At 35.3% G+C, this 19942-nt stretch overlaps 1 protein-coding gene and 1 long non-coding RNA gene across 6 annotated transcripts in view; one reads left to right on the forward strand and one right to left on the reverse strand.

Moving 5' to 3' along the window:
* LOC145934413 (uncharacterized) overlaps positions 1 to 18551 on the forward strand; it is a 100465-nt gene extending 81914 nt beyond the window's left edge. For all 4 annotated transcript variants that reach the window (XM_083034803.1, XM_083034819.1, XM_083034812.1 and 1 more), the window contains 6 exons: positions 8070 to 8219; positions 11967 to 12239; positions 13234 to 13320; positions 13490 to 13538; positions 13829 to 14087; positions 14185 to 18551. In XM_083034803.1, coding sequence (XP_082890929.1) covers positions 8070 to 8219; positions 11967 to 12239; positions 13234 to 13320; positions 13490 to 13538; positions 13829 to 14087; positions 14185 to 14788 — 1422 coding nt within the window. In that variant the 3' untranslated portion in view covers positions 14789 to 18551. The remainder of the gene's footprint in view (positions 1 to 8069; positions 8220 to 11966; positions 12240 to 13233; positions 13321 to 13489; positions 13539 to 13828; positions 14088 to 14184) is intronic.
* LOC145934460 (uncharacterized) overlaps positions 1 to 19942 on the reverse strand; it is a 102790-nt gene that overhangs the window by 80274 nt on the left and 2574 nt on the right. For both annotated transcript variants that reach the window (XR_014425034.1, XR_014425035.1), the window contains exons 2-3: positions 5029 to 5227; positions 4884 to 4925 (exon numbers count right to left, since the gene is read on the reverse strand). This is a non-coding gene — a long non-coding RNA (uncharacterized LOC145934460). The remainder of the gene's footprint in view (positions 1 to 4883; positions 4926 to 5028; positions 5228 to 19942) is intronic.

Below are 19942 nucleotides of genomic sequence, written 5' to 3' on the forward strand. Positions count from 1 at the left end.
TCTTCTTCTCAAAAAACCACAATGGCTTAGAAATTTAAAAATATTCGTCTCAGCTTTTCATCACGGTCTGGCCTTCATGGTCATGGACTTCCAGGGCTTGCTTTCTTATTGTTAGAAATTTTTGAATCGTCTCGCGACCGTGAGGTCGACAGCTGTTACACGATATACGCCGGCGCAAACTTAAATCGAAGAACGAGGAAATGAGCTATAGCAGCGGTTGTGTGTTTGCCGAGAATCGCGCACCCCCTCGACATCGTCCAACCCCTGGCGCAACGAAAATTCGTTTCGCGTCTTGAGAACGTCCCGAAATAAAAATACATCGCGATATAAATGTTGTTATGTAATTCTGGGAAATCGAAGTTCGAAACTCCGTCTAACAGCACCTTCCGCGAACGCCGAACGCAATTTCGCGGCTTGCCGAAAATTCCTTAAAACGAGTTATATCGCGTATCGATCCACGTAATTTCACGCATGCAGAAATTTATAGTCAGTCATTTGACAATCGTGTCTAGCAATCGTATATGTCGCGTCCGTCTTTCCTTTTTTTTTCTCTCTCGAAATTGTAGAGAAAGATGCTTGAATTTTTATGCGAATCGCAAAATAGTTTTGTCAATTTTTATTTGCTTTTTTCTTTTTTAGATACGAAATAATTATTACAGCGATAATCGTCTTTTATGGATGAATAATTTTTTTTCATCATCTATTATGTCTTTTTTTTGGCGATAAATATGCGATTCTTCGCCAAAATTTAATTCTTTATCCGGACGTGAGAGTCGTGCGGAAAAATTGAGCAAATCCTATCTACTGTTTTTTTAATTAATTCCAATTTCATCTTTCATCGCATATACTACTAGTGACGTACGATGAACTTTTTGTGTGTGCGAGAAAGATACCGATCAGCCTCTAAACTGGAAATCGTGCCTATGCATTATTTATAGAATTATGTAAGACCGTTTTCTATACGTCGATTTACGAGTGCACGAATGCGAGATCTTTCTCTTCTTTATCTGAATTTTCTCCCGACATTGCGTCGCAAAACTCGTCTTCATTGAAACGTCATTCTCATTCGAGTATTGGAATAATACGATACAATCTGTATAATCCGAGGTAATTAATGCAAGGATCAAAGGATCGCGCGCGCACATAAGAGACTATATGTATATAATTGTGCCTGAGAACTATCACATGCTTATATATGATTTTTTACATTCTAAATTGATTTTCCTTGTTGAAAATCTGATTATACATCAGCTTTCTTGGCAATCTCTTGATTTATCAGTCTCAAGATTAATTGCTTTTACAACTAAATAAAATCAACTTAATATATTATCTGCTCGCGTCTCCGAAACTTAATTTTTGAGAACCGCGTCTATAATCCAAAATATCTATCATCGTCGCGGTATTTTCATAAAAGAAGAGTCGATCGAGACTTGCTCGAGCAATTCGCATCTGTGGACAGTAAAACACTCTGTATAGAGTGTGACACTTCCATTGCGGCAAGACAATCGCTCGCAAAACGAATTTTTACAAAGCTCTTCGAGGCGAGCTGCGGGAAGGATCGACGCCTTAAAAAAGACAGGTTCGTTAAGTTTCTTGTTTCGATTCTACCCTCGCGTCAGACACAAAAAGGGGTATTTCTCTTTTTTTTTCTTTCGTCTTGCCTCTTCTCTCCTCGCGTTCTTTCTTTCTCTTCTCCGCTCTTTCTTCTTTCCACCCGCTGTCGTTCGTTCGCTAGAAACGGGAAACGCCTAAACTATCGATCGAATTACGTAACTGCAGCCGAGGGGCCAGTAATCTCGTTTTTATAACGAACTTTGCCAGGCGAGTGAAATGTCTCCGGTATCGTTATATACGTTATGAGTTATGACTCTCCACCGAACGATCGAAAGCGCGGCTCTTAGCAGGGGCGTCGATATTAATTTCAATGCTGACAATGACTGTCGACAAGTATCGGTAATTATAGCCAAGTATTACATGTTTGACTTATGAGACGTTAATACAATAGTTATCAAATAATGCGTTCGAAAACTTTTGTTCTTCATATTTTACTCTATTTTTTTTTACTATTGTTTAGGTAATAATTTTTTAATTAGATAAGTTAAAAAATTGACATCAATCTATTTTGATTGCGCTTGCACACGGCTTTCTATATTAATATTACTGTTGAAAATATTTTTCCTCCGACGTCGTGCGGATACTTCGTATTTCACAATGAGCGGCTCTATTCTCCGTTTTATAACAGGATCAGATATTTATACTGTAACTTTTTTTACTTTCCAGGATCCGAGAGATATTTCTCTTATAACATCGATATTTATTGATACCGATTTCGATATCAATGCTTTCATTCTTCGCTCGGTACACGGAATTTTCCCCCGCGATAACGCGTCGCGTTTCGCTTATCTGGCAAGCGCTTTCTGGAACTTTCTGAGCTTTCTGAACTCTAGCGCACTTGCTGATTCATACCAAGATCGGCATAATTTGCGAAAGATGGAAATTCGGAAAAATCATCCGCGCTGCGATAAATGCTAACGGGTGATCGCAAATCATTTATTTTATTCCGTATATATAAATAAAAGAGCCGATTTTGCATGCAAAAAGAGTATGAGTCTTCTAGGAAGTTATATCTCTATTGACACAGAATAGTTGTTTTTTATTATTTTTTATATCAAGATTATTGCAGCAGTAAGATTATAATTTTTTTTACAGATAACTATCTAATTATAAAAATCAAAATTTTTAAATTATCAGCGCGTGATCTTCCACTAATACCGATTCGTCCATCGACATTTGTGCCTATATATACGAGAGCAATACTCATCACCCCCGTTCCTCCATCCACTCTGTCTCTCTCTCTCCCTAGCCGATATACTTTTGTATCGATTCATGTAACATATAAATAACTGGAATAATGTCCGGTCGAATAAATATTTATTGCGCGCCATTACAAATGTAAATTTCCGCCGGCATTCCGCATTTCGTTGCCGTTTTCGCTGTAAAAGCGTCTTGGGATCGATCGCGCGCTTGTCATGCTTTTGCATTCGCCGTAAAAAAAAGCAGCGGGGATCGGGGGGAGCTAGAGGGGAAGGGAGGAGGTAGAGCGGTCAGGGGACGGTAGACGAGGGAAATCGACAAATTTGACGAAGCACCCTTTTCCGCGCAGACAGCGGGTCGTTCTCTCTCTCCGCCGGTTTCTTCCATTTATATATTCTTTTTTTTATTTTTTTTTTTTTACTTTGGACGAAAGACGAAGCGCCCGTTATGCACGATAAAAAGTTTAATGTCAGAAGATGTCGGGGACGGCGGAAGGGGGTGGTGGGCGAGAGGGAGGAAGCCGGTGATGGAGAGTGGGGGAGGGAGGAGGGGGAGAGGGGTGAAAGTGCCCGAGGATCGTAATGACTCGATATGAAACCCGGGCAGTGCAATTTCTTTCTTCTTCTGCCCTCTCCTCCCGCCCCCGCTCGTCTCGACGTCTTCCTCTTTTTTTCATCGCAGTATTTCCCCATAAAAGCGCCCCGGCATAATAAAAAGCGTTATATAGCTGGCACTGAAAAGTAACGCGTCTATGCGTCTCTCTTTCCCTCCCTCTCACCCCCTTCGTCTGCCGCCCCCTCCCTTCTTCGTTCCGTCCGCTCGCGAGACGATCTTTACGGCCTTATTTGCGGAGACGTAAAAATCGCGAAAATCAATACGGAACTTCTAACATTAAATATTCAGGCTATTGACTGGGCGGGGCCGAGTCAGACACTCATCGTTCACAGCCCCTTCGCCCGACACGACAAAAGAAACGAAAAATTAATAAGAAACTTAGGCTTGACGAAGAGGACACACACGACGAAATACGCGAAATGGAGAACATACAAAAAAAATATCATAACGAGGAAAAATACAAAGTCGAAACAATGAGGATTTGCTTTCCTTTCTAAAAAAAGGCATGTTAAATCGATTCTCGCAAGTATTGTTGCCTCTTTTCGACGATGCTGATTAGCTGTCTCGATTCGCATTGTGCGTTATATTTGTAGCATCGAGAGACTGTCATCGCGAGGGTTCAGCAGACAATTTGTTCAAAATAAAATTAAATGAAATAATAATATTAGTTTTAAATTATAATATGTTATAATATACCTTAGGGTTCGCGAGGGTTATCAGTTTGACAGTTTGTTCAAAATAAAATTAAATAAAATTAATAATGTTTTAAATAACATGTTATAATACTTTAAACTCGATTAATATTTTTGACAGTTATCAGCTGATTACTGTCAAAAAATATTAATCACGGATAAGGTATTATAACATTATTTACAACATATTATTATTTTAATATTTTTTAATATTTTTATTTTTAGCTGATTAAAGCGTTAATTTGATAAGTATATTTTAAAATAATAATATATAAAAAATATTTTAATATACCTTATCCGCGATTAATATTTTTTGACAGAAATCAGCTGATAACTATCAAAAATATTAATCGAGTTTAAAGTATTATAACATATTATTTAAAACATTATTTTATTTAATTTTATTTAGAACAAACTGTTAAACTACTAATCCTCACGATGACAGTTTCTCGATGCTACGAATATAACGCACAATGCGAATCGAAACAGTTAATCAGCATCGGAAAAGATGCAGCAATACTTACAAGAATCGACTTATCGTGCCTTTTCTAGAAAGGGATGTTATAATATTTTTAATTCGATTAATATTTTTGACAATTATCAGAGCTGACTTTTGTCAAAAAATATTAATCGCAGATAAGATATTATAACATATTATTTAAAACATACATATGTTACAATTTTAATATTTTCAATATATTATATATATATACCCTCATTACCGTTATAGAAATATTATAAAATAAACAATTTCTCACTCACCAATACGTGAAATAGCGGAGTTGTTGTACACAGCACATTGATCTGAAAACAAAATATTCAAATTATATATATACATATATATACATATGTGTGTCGAATATCTCATAAACAATGCAGTTTAGAAAAAATGTTTTATTTTGCATACCTCATAGTTGCCCCGATGTCGCTCGATGCCTCCCCGGGCCTCCTCCTCCTCTCTCGGTCGACCGTCATTGCTCCTTCGAAGCATTCACGACACTCGCGAAAATACGAATAATTACGATCGCCCGATACTTTACACGGCACTCCCGATACGCGAAACTTTACACGGCACTTCCGACACGACGCGTGAATCGCAATGCCACCTGTAACAAATAAAATACATACATATATTAGAATAATCTTATTATTTCGCATTATAACATACACAATATAAATATGTAAGCTAGAATTAACAATAGATATATCCACGGATCGCAACACATTCGCGCGCGCGAAAACAGATTAAGTTGGGTTATGTGGGCAAGAGATTTTGCATCCAATTTTTCGCGAAATATGCGTTTCGAACAATTACGACTACATATTAACGTTGAAATTATGATATGTGTGCGATTGATAAATATTACAATACAAAGGTTAGAAATCGTTTCTAACGATTATGCTTACTAATTAATCACAGCGGGACGCAGCTCCAACTGCCTGATACTCGCGGCGTTTCGGTAATGGCCGAAGCTACAAACATCGGCAACTTCATTCTAATAGCGCGCGCGATACTATATACATACGTGACTTAATATTAACAATTAATTAAAACTCGAAGGAGATTCGTTCGAAAATAGCTTTAGAAAGAAAAAATATTAATCGAGAATAAGGTATTATAAAACAAATTATTATTTACAACATATTACTATTTTATAACTTTTACCATATTATTATTTTAAAATTTAATTAGCAAATTATAAAACTACACAATATAAATATAAATAAGTAAGCTAGAATATTTAATTAGCAAATTTTCGCTTTATTAATATTTTTTGACAGAAATCAGTTGATTAAAGCGTTAATTTGCTAATTAATATTTGAAATAATAATATGTCTTAAATAATATGTTATGATTATTTAAACTCGATTAATATTTTTAACAGTTATCAGCTGATTTCTGCCAAAAAATATTAATCGCAGATAAGACATTATAACATATTATTTACAACATATTACTATTTTATAACATATTATTATTTTAAAATTTAATTAGCAAATTAATGCTTTATTAATATTTTTTGACAGAAATCAGCTGATTAAAGCGTTAATTTGCTAATAAATTTTTAAAATAAGAAGATTATGTTATAAAAATTAAAATAATAATATATTTTAAATAATATATTATAATTCCTTAAACTCGATTAATATTTTTGACAGTTATTAGCTGAGATTTCTGTCAAAAGATACTAGTCAAGTTAAAACAAACTTTATATAAAAATATAATTCTTTTTTATATAAAATCGAGTGATTATTATTTCTAAAATTGATCGAGGAAGGAGAGATTATTCTCTTTACGGCAAAATATAGCGACGAGAGAGGGGGGAAAGAATGCTTATTGTCATTACAATAATGATTGCATATATGTATGTGTTCTTCGAGCTGGCGTAATTGAGAATTTCGTCTCGACTTAAACAAAAAAAAAAAAAAACAAAAAAAATTCCTGGTCCCGTTACATTTTTCCTCTCTAACGACGTCGGTATACGCTATTATTAGCGGACGTTGAAAAGAAATTCGCGCAACTGTCCGGAAATTCCCACGACATTCGTTCGCGCGCAGAGTCTCGTACCAATTTACCTACTACCGTTCCGCGACAATATGCACGACGACATCGGCCAATTAGCATACAAAAGAGGCGCAATTAATCGAAGGCTTGTTATGACGACGGTAACATACACGGTTAAATAAAACAACGATCGCTCGGAGCACTTGTGGACGAGACAAGAAATTGATTGAGGAGGAAATAAAAAAGTCTCGACGAGAGACTTTTCTAGAAACCAGGATGACGATGCATCCCGCGAAAGATTTTTCTACTGATGAGAGATCAGAAGAAAATAGAGTAAATAGACGAATATGAGATGGACGATCACATCGACTTCCCGAAAAATTCGAGATGTTACACATCCATCGATCGAAAAGAGATACACTGTACTTTTGCGTAAATTTTCATCGCGAAGAAGGATTCGCCTACGAAAGGAAGTTATAAACGATATGCCATAAGAACGAGAATTCTTATAAACGAGTGCGAGAGGAGCCTCATTGACTTTCATGCTAGATATTTACGTCGAAAGGGGCGGATGGAGTTCGGGAACGGTACTGCAAAAATTCGCCCGAGAATATGCAGACGAGAGAATTCATATTTTATCGGCCGATGCGCGTTCTCGATCCATACATTACACGCTCGTTACGCGCATCAATGCGACTTCCCGGATAATTCCATTTCGCCGGTAATTAATAATGATCGACGCGACGTCGTCGTCGCGCGCGTATCCTTACTTGCCGAAGCGAATAAATTGGATCGTGTTACGTAACATGACGCTAAGTAACGTTTACCGCGGATTGCAAAAAAAAGGAAACAAAAAAACAGATAGTATTACATGTTTCCCTCTGCTGATTGTCTCGATTCGATAAATCGATCGTGTATCCAATTCAGTATCGGATATTCAGTATATCAATTGATGCAGATTAATCAAAGAACATTGAAATCATAGCTATACAATGACTTAAAAAAAAAATTATATTACAATATTTATGTATCGTGATAGAGGAAGTCTATATTCTCTGCCGGTGAAACTTGATTTCGTGCTGTATGATAATATTATGACAACTCAAAGTCTTACGAAACGTTGTTTAGTTCCGTAATGTGCAACGTGCACTGCAATTATATATAGAATTGTTATGCACAAAATATATTATATATAACATATAATACAGCATTCTTTCTTTCTTTGTAAAGTATGTTTATTAAGCTCAAATTTAACTTCATCGTAATTAAATCGCGCGTTAACGATGTGTTCGTCATATAATGTGTGTCGTGCAGCGCGTTTTCATAATATATGTAGAATTCGAGTTGCGACGTTATTTACATGATGGTTTACTGCTTTCGCGTTCACCGAAATAAAATCATCGCATATAAATGAATAATTATGTCAACTCGCATGTTCGCAGGTTGTACTGTCGGCGTGTAGCACATACTTCGACACAATTCTGTCACAGTACGAGGAGAAGGATCCCATCGTCATCATGCGAGACGTCAAATTCGCGGACATCAAAGTACTCGTCGAATTCATGTACAAGGGAGAGATCAACATCGATCACGTAAGTGTCGACAACCGTGTAAATAATTCTCTCACGCTCTTAGTACTCGCAACTTGTCGATTTTTCTGTTTCGAAACCCGCTCGAAAAATTTACAAAAAAAGCTTGAAAAATACTTATAAGTATATCATTTCTTAGATTATTATCATACTTGATGAGTACGAAAATACCAAGAGGTAAAAATCTGCGATGAAGCGAAAGCAATCTTCGCGGAAGGAATTATATTTTAAAATAGATTGCGCGCACAAAATATTCTTAGAGATGAAAAATTGAGATTTTTTTAAAGGGATAAAAGGGAGGTTGAAAAACTCGAAACGTAATATTTATATTACCTAAACGCTAATTAAATATTGTCGACATGATATGACAATTTCTCGGTTATATAGATATCTTAAATATATTATTTTCACTCCGTGCTCATTAATGTTGCTGGTTGCGGGCGTTTTATTACATCGCCGTGAAATAAAGTTAAGCTGTAAAACCCCGGGACAATAATTCTCCGCCTTCTTCAGCACTTTTCCAATAACAACAATTTCGCGTAGATAAGAGTCGCCGCGTCGTGTGACAGCTATAGTTAACGAGAGAACTTTACGGTGCGTATTATCTTGCAAAAAGAGCTAACATTTCTCACTCACACTGACGACGACCGTAAGTTCGAATGCGCCGCGACATGTTTTGACAAGACCGTTGCGTATATACGAAATTACGTGTCGAGAATATCGACCTGTCGGAGTAAATTCTTACAGTTTGCAAAATCAACAAGAAATAAAGAGGCAATGATATCCAAGTCAGGAAACCGATAAGGATACATACACGATTGTGTATCTGACACTTTGATGAATTTCAAGTCGATTTTTCCCACGTGAAAATATATTTCGAGAGAAAGTTTTAATAAAAAAGGGATATTTAACATAAAATCACATTTTTTAATTTAAAATGGATTTTATTTGAACAAAAATTTTAACCTGAAAATGTTAAAACATTTAATGGTAAAAATTGAAAAATTGCGCGCGCGTTAAAAATATTATTTTCATTGAGGGAAAATCAATTTCGGATCAATAAAACGAAGATATCGTGTAAAAATATGAAAAGTTGTAATACATTATCTTGCATCTTGCATATATGTACATACAAAAAGTTTCTAATCGCACAGATTGTTTAATAGATTTCGCTAATTGTTTTCTCGTAATCCTTGAGAGACTTTTTAGTCATGGATTAAAGAGAGCTTACACTTGGCAAATATAATAATAAAGCAACAGATATAATCCTCGAAAGTCCGCTTATATTTATAAGTTACTGCGCAGCTCCTTGCATCTGGATTTAGTAATGAAAATGAAACAAGCATTCCAGCATCTTGTTTGCGATATTATTATATTTTCGTGTTTTCAATTTTGAGATTGTCCAAAGTAAATATTTAATGAAAATTGTTTTCCTAAAATTTCTCTGAGATATATCTTAAATATTTCTGTTGTCTTTTTGACAGTAATTTAATTTATTTGACAATTCTTTAGTACGTCAATATTGAAGTTTTCGCAAATTTCGTAAAATTCATGTACTTTACCCGTGAAATATTTAATTTTCTAAATTCTTTATAGGCTATCAAATTTTTTCTAAATACATTTCTTTTTTTTTTCTTTGACATATCTTGTGCAATTTCAGACATCTTGTTAACAGTAATAAGTTACATTCCTACTTTTTATCTTCACTTTTAAAATAATCTAAAGTTTAATTAATTAATAAACTTTTTAAGATATTTTTAGAAATATCTTATTGTTAGTCAATTTAAAAAATCTCTCATTTAATGTATGTTCAATAATTCGATAGTTTTGATACTTTGCAACTCTCTTGCATCCCTCTCTTTCTCTCTTTTAAAGCTAATGATGTTGAATCTTCAAAGATATAAATCCGTTTCCGAGAAGAATGAATTCTTCCTTGATTTCTAATCGTGATGATGCAGTCGCAGCCGCGCGAGCTTTCTCCGGCACGTTTTGTGTCGCACAAGCCTAATCGTGAAAAATCGCCGAGTGAAAATGCGCGAGGCCCGATCTCGGATTAAAGATTGGCGGCGAACCATTTAAGCTTTCCATCCGATCGAAATAAAGCGCTATATGGAGAGAAGTCGGAGAGATTTTGGACGGTTTTAGATCGAAACTTTTGCATCACTCGCGGAGCCGTCCTTTTTTCCCATGGTCTCTTTTCTTGCATCCGTTCTCCGCGCAACAAACGAGAGAGAAAGAAAGAGAGAGAAAGCGGCGATATTTCTGAAATACATTATTTTCGTGGCGGTATAGCGGCGACGCTGACCCACATAGGCATTTTTCCAATTCCGACCGTGGCCGATAGAAAGCCGTACCGCGCGTTTGTAGAAAGTTCCCATATTATTTAGCATTCGGTCGCGCGAACGTGTGCCATTGCATTACTATATTGCCATTGCCGGTGAGAATTAGCGAGTAATAATTAGGATTGCTTATTATTGCTGCAACCTCCATATATATGTACTCCATATATATGCTCGCGATTTTTCGTCCGATTTCTTGTGCGAATTTTTCCACTTCTGCAGACGAAAAAGAGGATACAACGCGCGCGCGTGTACGGATATCTTTTTTTTAAGCTAGAGAAGAAAGATCCGGAGAAAAATCTGCGAGGAAAAATAATATTCTGATGAAAATAAATAAGCGGTTCATGCCGGCGACGTGAAAATAATGGACCTGCCTTCTATTTTTCTCTTTCCTCGTAGTATTTCAAATTTATAAAAAGAGAGAGAGAGAAAGAGAGAAAAAATGCATTGTCTAAATATATCGTCTTTGTAATTATAGGATATAATTAATCATTCCTAACAGTAATTCAACTCGTAAAGTATTTCACAAGATAAAATTTCGATGGAAAACTTTATATTAAATTTATATTGAATTAAATTTTTCTCATAAATTTTACGTATGGTAGAGTATACGTATACTTATACGTATGCATGTAGTCACGGCGGATGAGTGCGATTACAAGGAAAATCGGTGTCCAAATGAAAAACGCGCTCATTTACTCATTTCCGCTCATTTCAACCCGACCGTCCCTCCCATGTAAAGAAGCGTTTATTCTTATTTCCTCATCGTTGCACTTCTTATTAATGTCATTAATATTAACGACATCCGTATACAATTATCATCTTAATATTTCATCATTTGCGTTTGCTATTATTCACGCTTTACTATACATATATGTAAGTTAAAGCATCTTTAGTAACTTGAAGCTTTAACGTTTTCAAGCATTTAATCGTTAATGATGACACACATCTTCGTATATGCAACATTAGAAATAATTTATTACGCGAATTTATAAATAAGCAATCAATTTTTTTCAATTTTCTTCCGTGCAATTTACAGGGGATTTAACGAGTTTCGCAACTGCGAATAGCTCACATTTATTTACGTGTCTTTACGTCTTTTTTTCCGAAGCACGAATTTTTAGCTTTAATCTCGCTCATTCTTCCTTTTTATTCGCGCCCACACGTCGCAATAAAAATTATAAAAATGTTTATTATAAAAAATATTAATTATAAAAATAATAATTGTAGTGTTATTGTTATAATTTCATATGATAATAATTTTAATATATTTTTTATATTGTGTAAAATATTACAATAGCGCGAAGATGATTGTAATAATAATTACGTATACCTAACGAAAATGACGTTAGAGAAATACGACACGAGACATATAGTAGAGACGAACGATCGACATTCTTTTGCTTTGCAGACGAGGCTGTCGTCGTTATTGAAAACGGCCGAGGATTTACACATCAAGGGGCTTGCCGAGGTGAGCTGGCGCAACGATAATGCGCCAAACGACTTGAACAACACCGGTCACAGTCCTGGAGCAGCGACCCCCGGCGTCGAGACGGTCCTGCGAGAGGGTGAAACCGAAGACCCGCCAGCCCCGAAGCAGAGACGCAGAGGTCGTCCGCCTCTGGACGATCCACCCTCGGCACACGACGTCTTTACGCCAAAAATTACGTGCATCACGGGAAATGTAGGCAACTCGAATTTTAATTATTATATATACTATTGCGGGGACTGAGTGTCCTATATGTATAAGAGTCGGTGCAGTTATGTCGTATTGTAGCATTTTGTAAAAATTTTCCCTCTAATAATTTATTAACTGTTGTTAAATGTTGTAAATAAAAGTATTGTGTGTGTGTGTGTATATTTTATTTGTCACGAATTTTGTTCTCTTCAAATATTTCTTACGGGTGTACTTCAATTAATAAAAACTTTTGTTGCTTTCTCTTTCTGAATAAAAGAACACATATTGATCGATGAAATTAAAAATATCATGAAAAATAAGATATGGACATCCCCTTTTGTCGTTACGTTTTATTTTGAATAACATGTTCTCATTTCTAACTGATCGATACTCTGACAATTGCACATCGTGAATCAAAATCTTCAAACTTTAAAACGTTTATAGTGCTGTAAAATGCTATTAAAATGTTTTAGCATTTTCGATATTTTAGAATCCTTTCTCGCGCGTCATTGTATTTAAATATTCATGCATCATGATTTTTAAATAATTCAAAATTACCATTTTATGGATCTTTTTTTATATCATAAATTATTAATTGATCTTTTAATTTATTTTTTGTTTGCGCATATCAAACTTAGGGGTAGCGCGTTATCATTTCTTAATCATGCTACGATGTAATTGAAAATGCCGGAAGTGCTAAGTCAATAAATTCTAGCTTCGATACAAAGACGCGACGTTGAATACAGTGAATATAGTGAAAGCACTAAAAAGAAGATTAAAAACGAGAGAAAGAAAAAAAGTCTGCCATATCATATCATATCATATCATTGCACCGAGACTTATGTATGCTTGAAATATTTGAGATAAACAGATTTACGGGCTGACCCTTGTCGTGAATGTAGAATTTGGGAAATTTTGTTAGACTCGCAGCGGCGAGTATTACACATACGCGGGGATACCCACGCACTACTCTAATGTGTCACATTGAACCTTTTCCCAGGAGGAAATGATGAGCGAGGGCGGCGATCATGAGAGTTGGGACGACGAGATGATGATGAACGAGAATAACGAAACGCCACTGCCAATGGTAAGGCCAATTTAAATATGATTGCTCTTTTCTTTTTTACTTAGCTTAGACACGTAATTAAATCAGGCAATTAAGAGAGGTCTCGTTCTACTTTTTTTCAACGGATTAGACTATTCTCGCGCAAATATTTTATTCACGACTTTGATGATGCCTTTTATACTTCTTTTAGCTGTCCTACATGTCCAAGGATGATAGTGCATCTGATCAGGAAAAGAAAGGTACATATGATTCGCATTTTTGCGATAATTTTTCTCTACAATTGGCTGAAAGCTTTGCCTAGTATAGATCTGAAATAGTCTGTTTTTAAACAGGTTGCATTTAATATATGTATTTTTCTGTAATTTCTTGAATAGCTATCCAGTAAGAGAAGTTGTTTTTGAGGATTCGAGCTAACGATCTCTTTGTCCATAGAAATCCAAATTCTTCTAAAAGAAACTGTCTCAATCTTTTCGACTCTATTATACATCGTCATCCACTTTTGCGTTAAAACAAATATTTGCTGTTGCAGCGCCTAGTACTCCATCAAACTCCAACGCCCCGAATCTGTCCATCCCCGAACAATTCCGGGACGTGGTGAAGATGAACGATTATCTGACGACGGGACGGCGACAGGAGTTCTGGGAAGAACCGTTCACGCGACGTGTTATGGACGCGATCAAGAGCAAGGAACTAGAGATGAAGACTGCCGCCGAGATCCTCGGCGTCTCTTACGGCACCCTCTACGGCAGATACCGCGACAGTTATGGTTGCCTTAAACATCCTTACAGGTAATAGATGGAAATTGAATTGTAAAACAAAGAAAAGTATAAAATTTTGACAAAAAAAAGGTATCGCGATAATAATGCAGAGTTTTCGATCTTTCAGAGTAAGGGATTTCTGGTCTGAACCGGGCCCCGCTGAAGTGTTAGCGAAACTACGACGGAAGGAGATTACTTTGTTCCGGGCCGCCGAGTTCCTCAATGTGACCGTCCATACGCTCGCGACATATCTGTCGACTTTGCAAGGCCCAGACAGGATCTCGTTGGCCGGCGATCTGGCATCCGGCGGCAATATCGACGGCAGCAGCGGTAACAACGCGACAACGACGGAGTCGGCGACGACGGAGAACAACGAGTCCGTCAACGACATACTACAGAAGATTAACGCGAACGCGGCGACCGCAGCGACGCTGACCACGACCACAACGTCGATCAAGCGCGAGGGCGGCGGTTATATCGAGGTGCCGACAACGGTGCCGAAAGCCGCGACGTCCATGCTGGAGAATAATCCTGACATCACGATCGTCAAGTCGGAGAACACGCCGCGCAAGCGCGATTACGCGAAAGTGTCCAACACGGAAAATAACAACGCGAAGCTGATGAGCGGCGGCGCCGTCAGCGAGGTCAGTCAGCAGCAGCAGCAACAGCAACAACAGCAGCAAAAACTCACTGACCCATTGTCGTTGAACAACGACAATAGTAAACCCTAACTATTCAGACCATACCTAACACCCACGGCGAATCACCATTATCACCATCATCCTCGTAGTGCAGCGCCGAGCAGTACCAGCTACAGGTCCGATTTACAGTGCCCACGCAGTTTCTACTCTAATGTGTTTACGCGCTTTCTCACGAATTTTCATTTGAAATAGATAGGAAGAAACGTGTCGCTGCTCAATCGCGCACGCTTGGTTGCGAAAAAAGAGTAGTCTCAGACAATCTCGCGCGTGATCGATTGCAATTAATTGGTGGATCGGGCCATGATTGGTGTCGGAGTGTAAGAACGAACTTTAAAAGGCGACTTAGAATCGACGAGAAACGAAAAATCATTTGTAAAACGATAAGCGCGTACTTTGTCATGCCTTCGAATCGATTTCCGCGGACACAATTATGGCCCCACCGTGTATTTTCTGTGCAAAACGATATTAACGATGCAAAATCTACCCTCGAAAAATTAACACTCACAATCAATAACGTGAGTTGCAAAAATTCCTTCTTTCGTTTTATCTTCAGAATCGGTTCACACTTTGATCTACACACATCGGTAGCGCGCGTGCGACCTTGGCCTTCGTGAGGAAAAAAAAAAAAGAAAAAAAAAAAAGAAAATAGCAGAGAAAGAAACAAAAGAAAAAAAGCGTATAATAAAAAGTTCAATCGAAGTTCCTTTTGAATAACGATGTAGAGTGTGTTATCGCAAACAAAGAATGCCTAGACTATTTTCTGCCGCATGTGTCTGTATGGTATAGCACGTAAAGAGCGACAATATATTCACCACAAGTAGATCCATCATAGTGTAATACATACCTCACAAAGAGGAAAAGAGAAAGATAAAACGGAATATGACGGTCCTTCAGCGTTGATATGTTCCTTGTGCGATTCATCCGTCAGGATCGCGTTAGGAGCGCGTTTCGTTTGTTATATATACATGAAAATTTAAATCATAATGCGTATACTATTGGAAGATTGTACCCATTCGCGTGATACGGAAGAAGAGATACACGAAGAGACTCTCCCGAGATAGAACGCGATTGTAGATAGTATTCTCAGCTACGACATTGTCATGTATTTAGAAAAAGTATTTCGCGAGCAAGAGAGAAAGTCGTCACTTCGTCAGGCTGCTCGTGCCCAATAGTAGATCGTTTATGATTTAAACCAATTTTCGCGATAAAAGCCTTAACGTCAGAGTACCGATCTCTCTGATTACATTGTTGATTCGCCGATTCGAGATTTATTTATCGTGTACATTATCGTATTTTTCGTATGATAGTCTAGAGTGACTAGACGGAGCGATTTTGGTTTTAAGAAAGCAGCCAGGCGCAATTAAAGATATTTTGCGGTTAGCGGCGATTTTTATCCGTATGCACATTCAACAAATAAATCGCGGTAGCTGCCTTGTTTTTTTTTTAATAGTCAAAACGCGCCAACGAAATTGTCTATTGTATACACAATTTTATTTGTGTCTTTTTTTTATAGTACGTCACACAAAAATGTTTTAGAAACAATGTCTATTGTATATGTATTAAATATTTTCTTTGTTTTTTTTTTTTAACAGAGGAATATATTATTTTAGTGATTTTTATTTGGATAATAAATGTTAATCGATGAGACAAATACACAGTATAAACGTCCATTGTACATATGAGTGCAATATTTATTTAATGTAAAAGGAAGAGGAGAATACCCGAGCACTATTTTAAAGGGGGAAACAAAGGGGAAGACCTTCCTGTTTCGTGCAATGATCGGATCCTTGTAAAAAGCAACGCGGAGGAACGATATTGATATGAGAAGTAGCATTGTCGGCGACGAACAATAGCACTATGATAATGCTACTACGTATCATCGTTCTCACTATTTGTACGACTCGCGATTCCGTTTATTTTATTTTTGTCGTAAGCTTTTGCAAGCGCGGTGTTTACGTTAAGTTAGATAAACAAATGGGAAGCTATCCAGAGACTACCGCGCGCTATATATATATATATATAAATACATAAACACATATACAATAATTGTACTCTATAAGATATTGACTGGAAATGAGTATTCCTGTTCGCTGAAGATAAAACTAAATAAGAATTAGTAGTACAGTAGAGGTATCTCTCGATGATATTTTTCGATAATATAAGACTTAGTTGCATTGGAGAGGAGGTTTATTCTCACGGGGGGTACTTGTAAAGTAATCCGAATGGAGTAAGCCGTGCGCGATACGAATGAAAGAACGGAAAGAATGAAATATTTCTTTTCGTCGTCGGAAATTTCAGTATAACGAATAGAAAAACCGATTATATATAGTATAAAACTTGTAAATATAAGATGTATAATATATAATACGAAGACGCGCATTCCTTATATGCGAATGCAAAAAAATCTCTCTCTTTCTAAACGGATCCCGAAGTCGACTGATTACTAAAGTAAACAAAAAAAATAAATAAAAAAGCATAATGACATGTACATCGAGATTCTCAACTAACAATAAGTGTGAGGTGCGCATGAGAAACACACAAGAGATACACACACACAAACACAGTTGTGGAATTTAAGAGGGAACATATTTCTAATAATCGCGTTATATCCGGCGATAACATTATATCATTTTAATCTACTTTCTATGTTCAATATGTAAAATAACATTTTGAACATTGAAAGAGTTAAAGTCTTTCGATTACTTTACGAGTGCTCCAAACCGATCGTTTTTATCATACATACATAAATGTATAATTTTATAATGCAATAATGATAATTTTATTCGTAACTTCTTAAACAGGAGATAAAAAAAGGAAAAAAAAGATAGATCTGTTCCATTTTCATTATGTTTAATTTAATATTTTTTTCGTCATTGTGTCTTCTCTTTCTCATCGAAACTTTGTATTAAATGAAGGAGTAACTTTCTCCCTTTCTCTCTTCTATATTTTTTTGTTAAATAAAATAAGACTAAGACATACCAAATGAGAAATGTAAGAGCGAGTTTTGTTAGGTTAGTATCTATCGCATATCATGAAAGCAAAAAAATACATGCGCTGGTACTGTATTTGCCTATAGCGTCCAGATATACTTATATATCTGGGATGCGCGAGACCACTTTTACTCTAACGAGAGTATACGACTAGAAGTATTAATATTTAATAATGATAATTTATATATATATATATATATATATATATATACATATATATGTATGTAATATATATATGTATATATATATATGTATATATATATATATATATATATATAAATATTGATATCCAAATAAATGGTCACGTTTTTGAAGATTATTGAGCCATAGAACAAATGAGGAATCTTTTCAAATCTTTTGGGAGATATTTTAATTTTATTATTATTACACAGTACAATAAAATTAAATTTGATAATTATTAAATTCTGTTGGTGGACGTCTCCATAGCACATCAATATTAACTATTTTTGTTTCCATTACATTAATGTTATATATCTTTCAAATTTAAAGGAATATTTTTGATTATACCATTTTTAGGGATAAATCCAGCATTATTATATTATATATACATATATATATTATATTATATATACATATATAGTATATATATATATATATATAATGTGTACATATATATGTATAATATTATATTATTATCATATAATATTATAATACTGTATAATATTATATCATATACAGGATTTTTATTCAAAATGATTCATCCAATTTTAAATAACTATATTTTTGAAGTTTACAAATACGTAATGATACAAGTAAAAAAAAAAAAAAAAAAAAAACATAAATACTCGATGTAACTTCTCTATATGAGCAACGTTGAAACGATAATCAAATTCTTCCTATACTTATTCTAGCATATTTGTTGTCACTGACCCACAACTGTAACAATGCAATTTTTGAGCTCATCTAGAGTTATGATACGTACACAGCATTATATCCCCAAAAGAAAACGCACGGTGTAAAATCGATGATGGGGCCAAATCAAGAGTTGTAGAATATCAAATCACTGAGGTATCACTTTTTCTTTTCATAAAGGGGCATATTGGATGCTGTATACGTCGCCCACAAACCTGGATGAAAAATCGCCTTGTTACAGCTATGTATTTGTAAACTTAAAACAAATAATTATTTTAAAATCGGATTATATATATTATATATAACTTTATTATATTTATATAATATAAGGCCAATCTGGGTTTATTATATTTATTTTATATCTTAATTTTTAAATTATACTTTGAAATAAAGTCGGATATGGCTCAAAGTGGCCAATTTTCAAATTTGAAAAAAAAAGTAATAAATTTTTTTTTATGTGATGGAAACGATAATGATACTCGTGCTTTAGAGGTATCCACTTATTATAATCCACTAATAGAACTCAATAATTATTTTTGTCTATTGTACTGTGCTATTTCTATATATGTATATAGTTTTTTGTTACTATATTATATGTTATTAATTAAAATTTTTTTAAGTTTATTATGTTTGAAATCTGCAAAGATCTTAACGAAATTTTTGCGTCAAAATCGATATATATGAATGTATATATGTATTTTATTTTTCTATTTTTATTTAATATATTTCAATTTTTCTACTTTTATGTTTGTTATCAAACTTTTATTGAAGTACAAAACATCGGTTTTCCGACACGAATTTGAGATATATCGCTATATAAATTATGTGTTATGTTAAATCGTATGTTTAAAAACTGATGACCATTCATTTGGAAGTTCTTGTATCATAAGCACGCATCGGGTGTGGCAATCGTTTTTTTTTTAAAGGGACGAAAGAGAGAGTGTGTGCGAGTCAGCGTGGAGTGCGTGACTGCGCGAGATCGCATATTGCGTGAGGATGACAGGACAAGACTATTATTATATAATATTAGCCTATTGGCGACCGACGCGCCTGGAATGTGTGCCCTGGAACGTCGTACCATGAGACTAAAAAAAAATCGATATCATAATTATGTGTCGTTTGATATAAACGAATAATATAGGATGTATCACCGTTTTATACACAATCTAATTAAAAGATATCTCTAGCTACACTATGTACATTCCTAATGTGTGTGTGTGTGTGTGTATATATATATATATATATATACATACACACACATATATACATACATAAATATATAATATATATAATATATATGTATGTGTATATATATGTATAT

This window comes from Prenolepis imparis, unplaced genomic scaffold (genome assembly GCF_030444845.1).
Source record: "Prenolepis imparis isolate NDT839.2.m4 unplaced genomic scaffold, iyPreImpa1.0 SCAF_1, whole genome shotgun sequence".
Taxonomy (NCBI): Eukaryota; Metazoa; Arthropoda; class Insecta; order Hymenoptera; family Formicidae; genus Prenolepis; species Prenolepis imparis.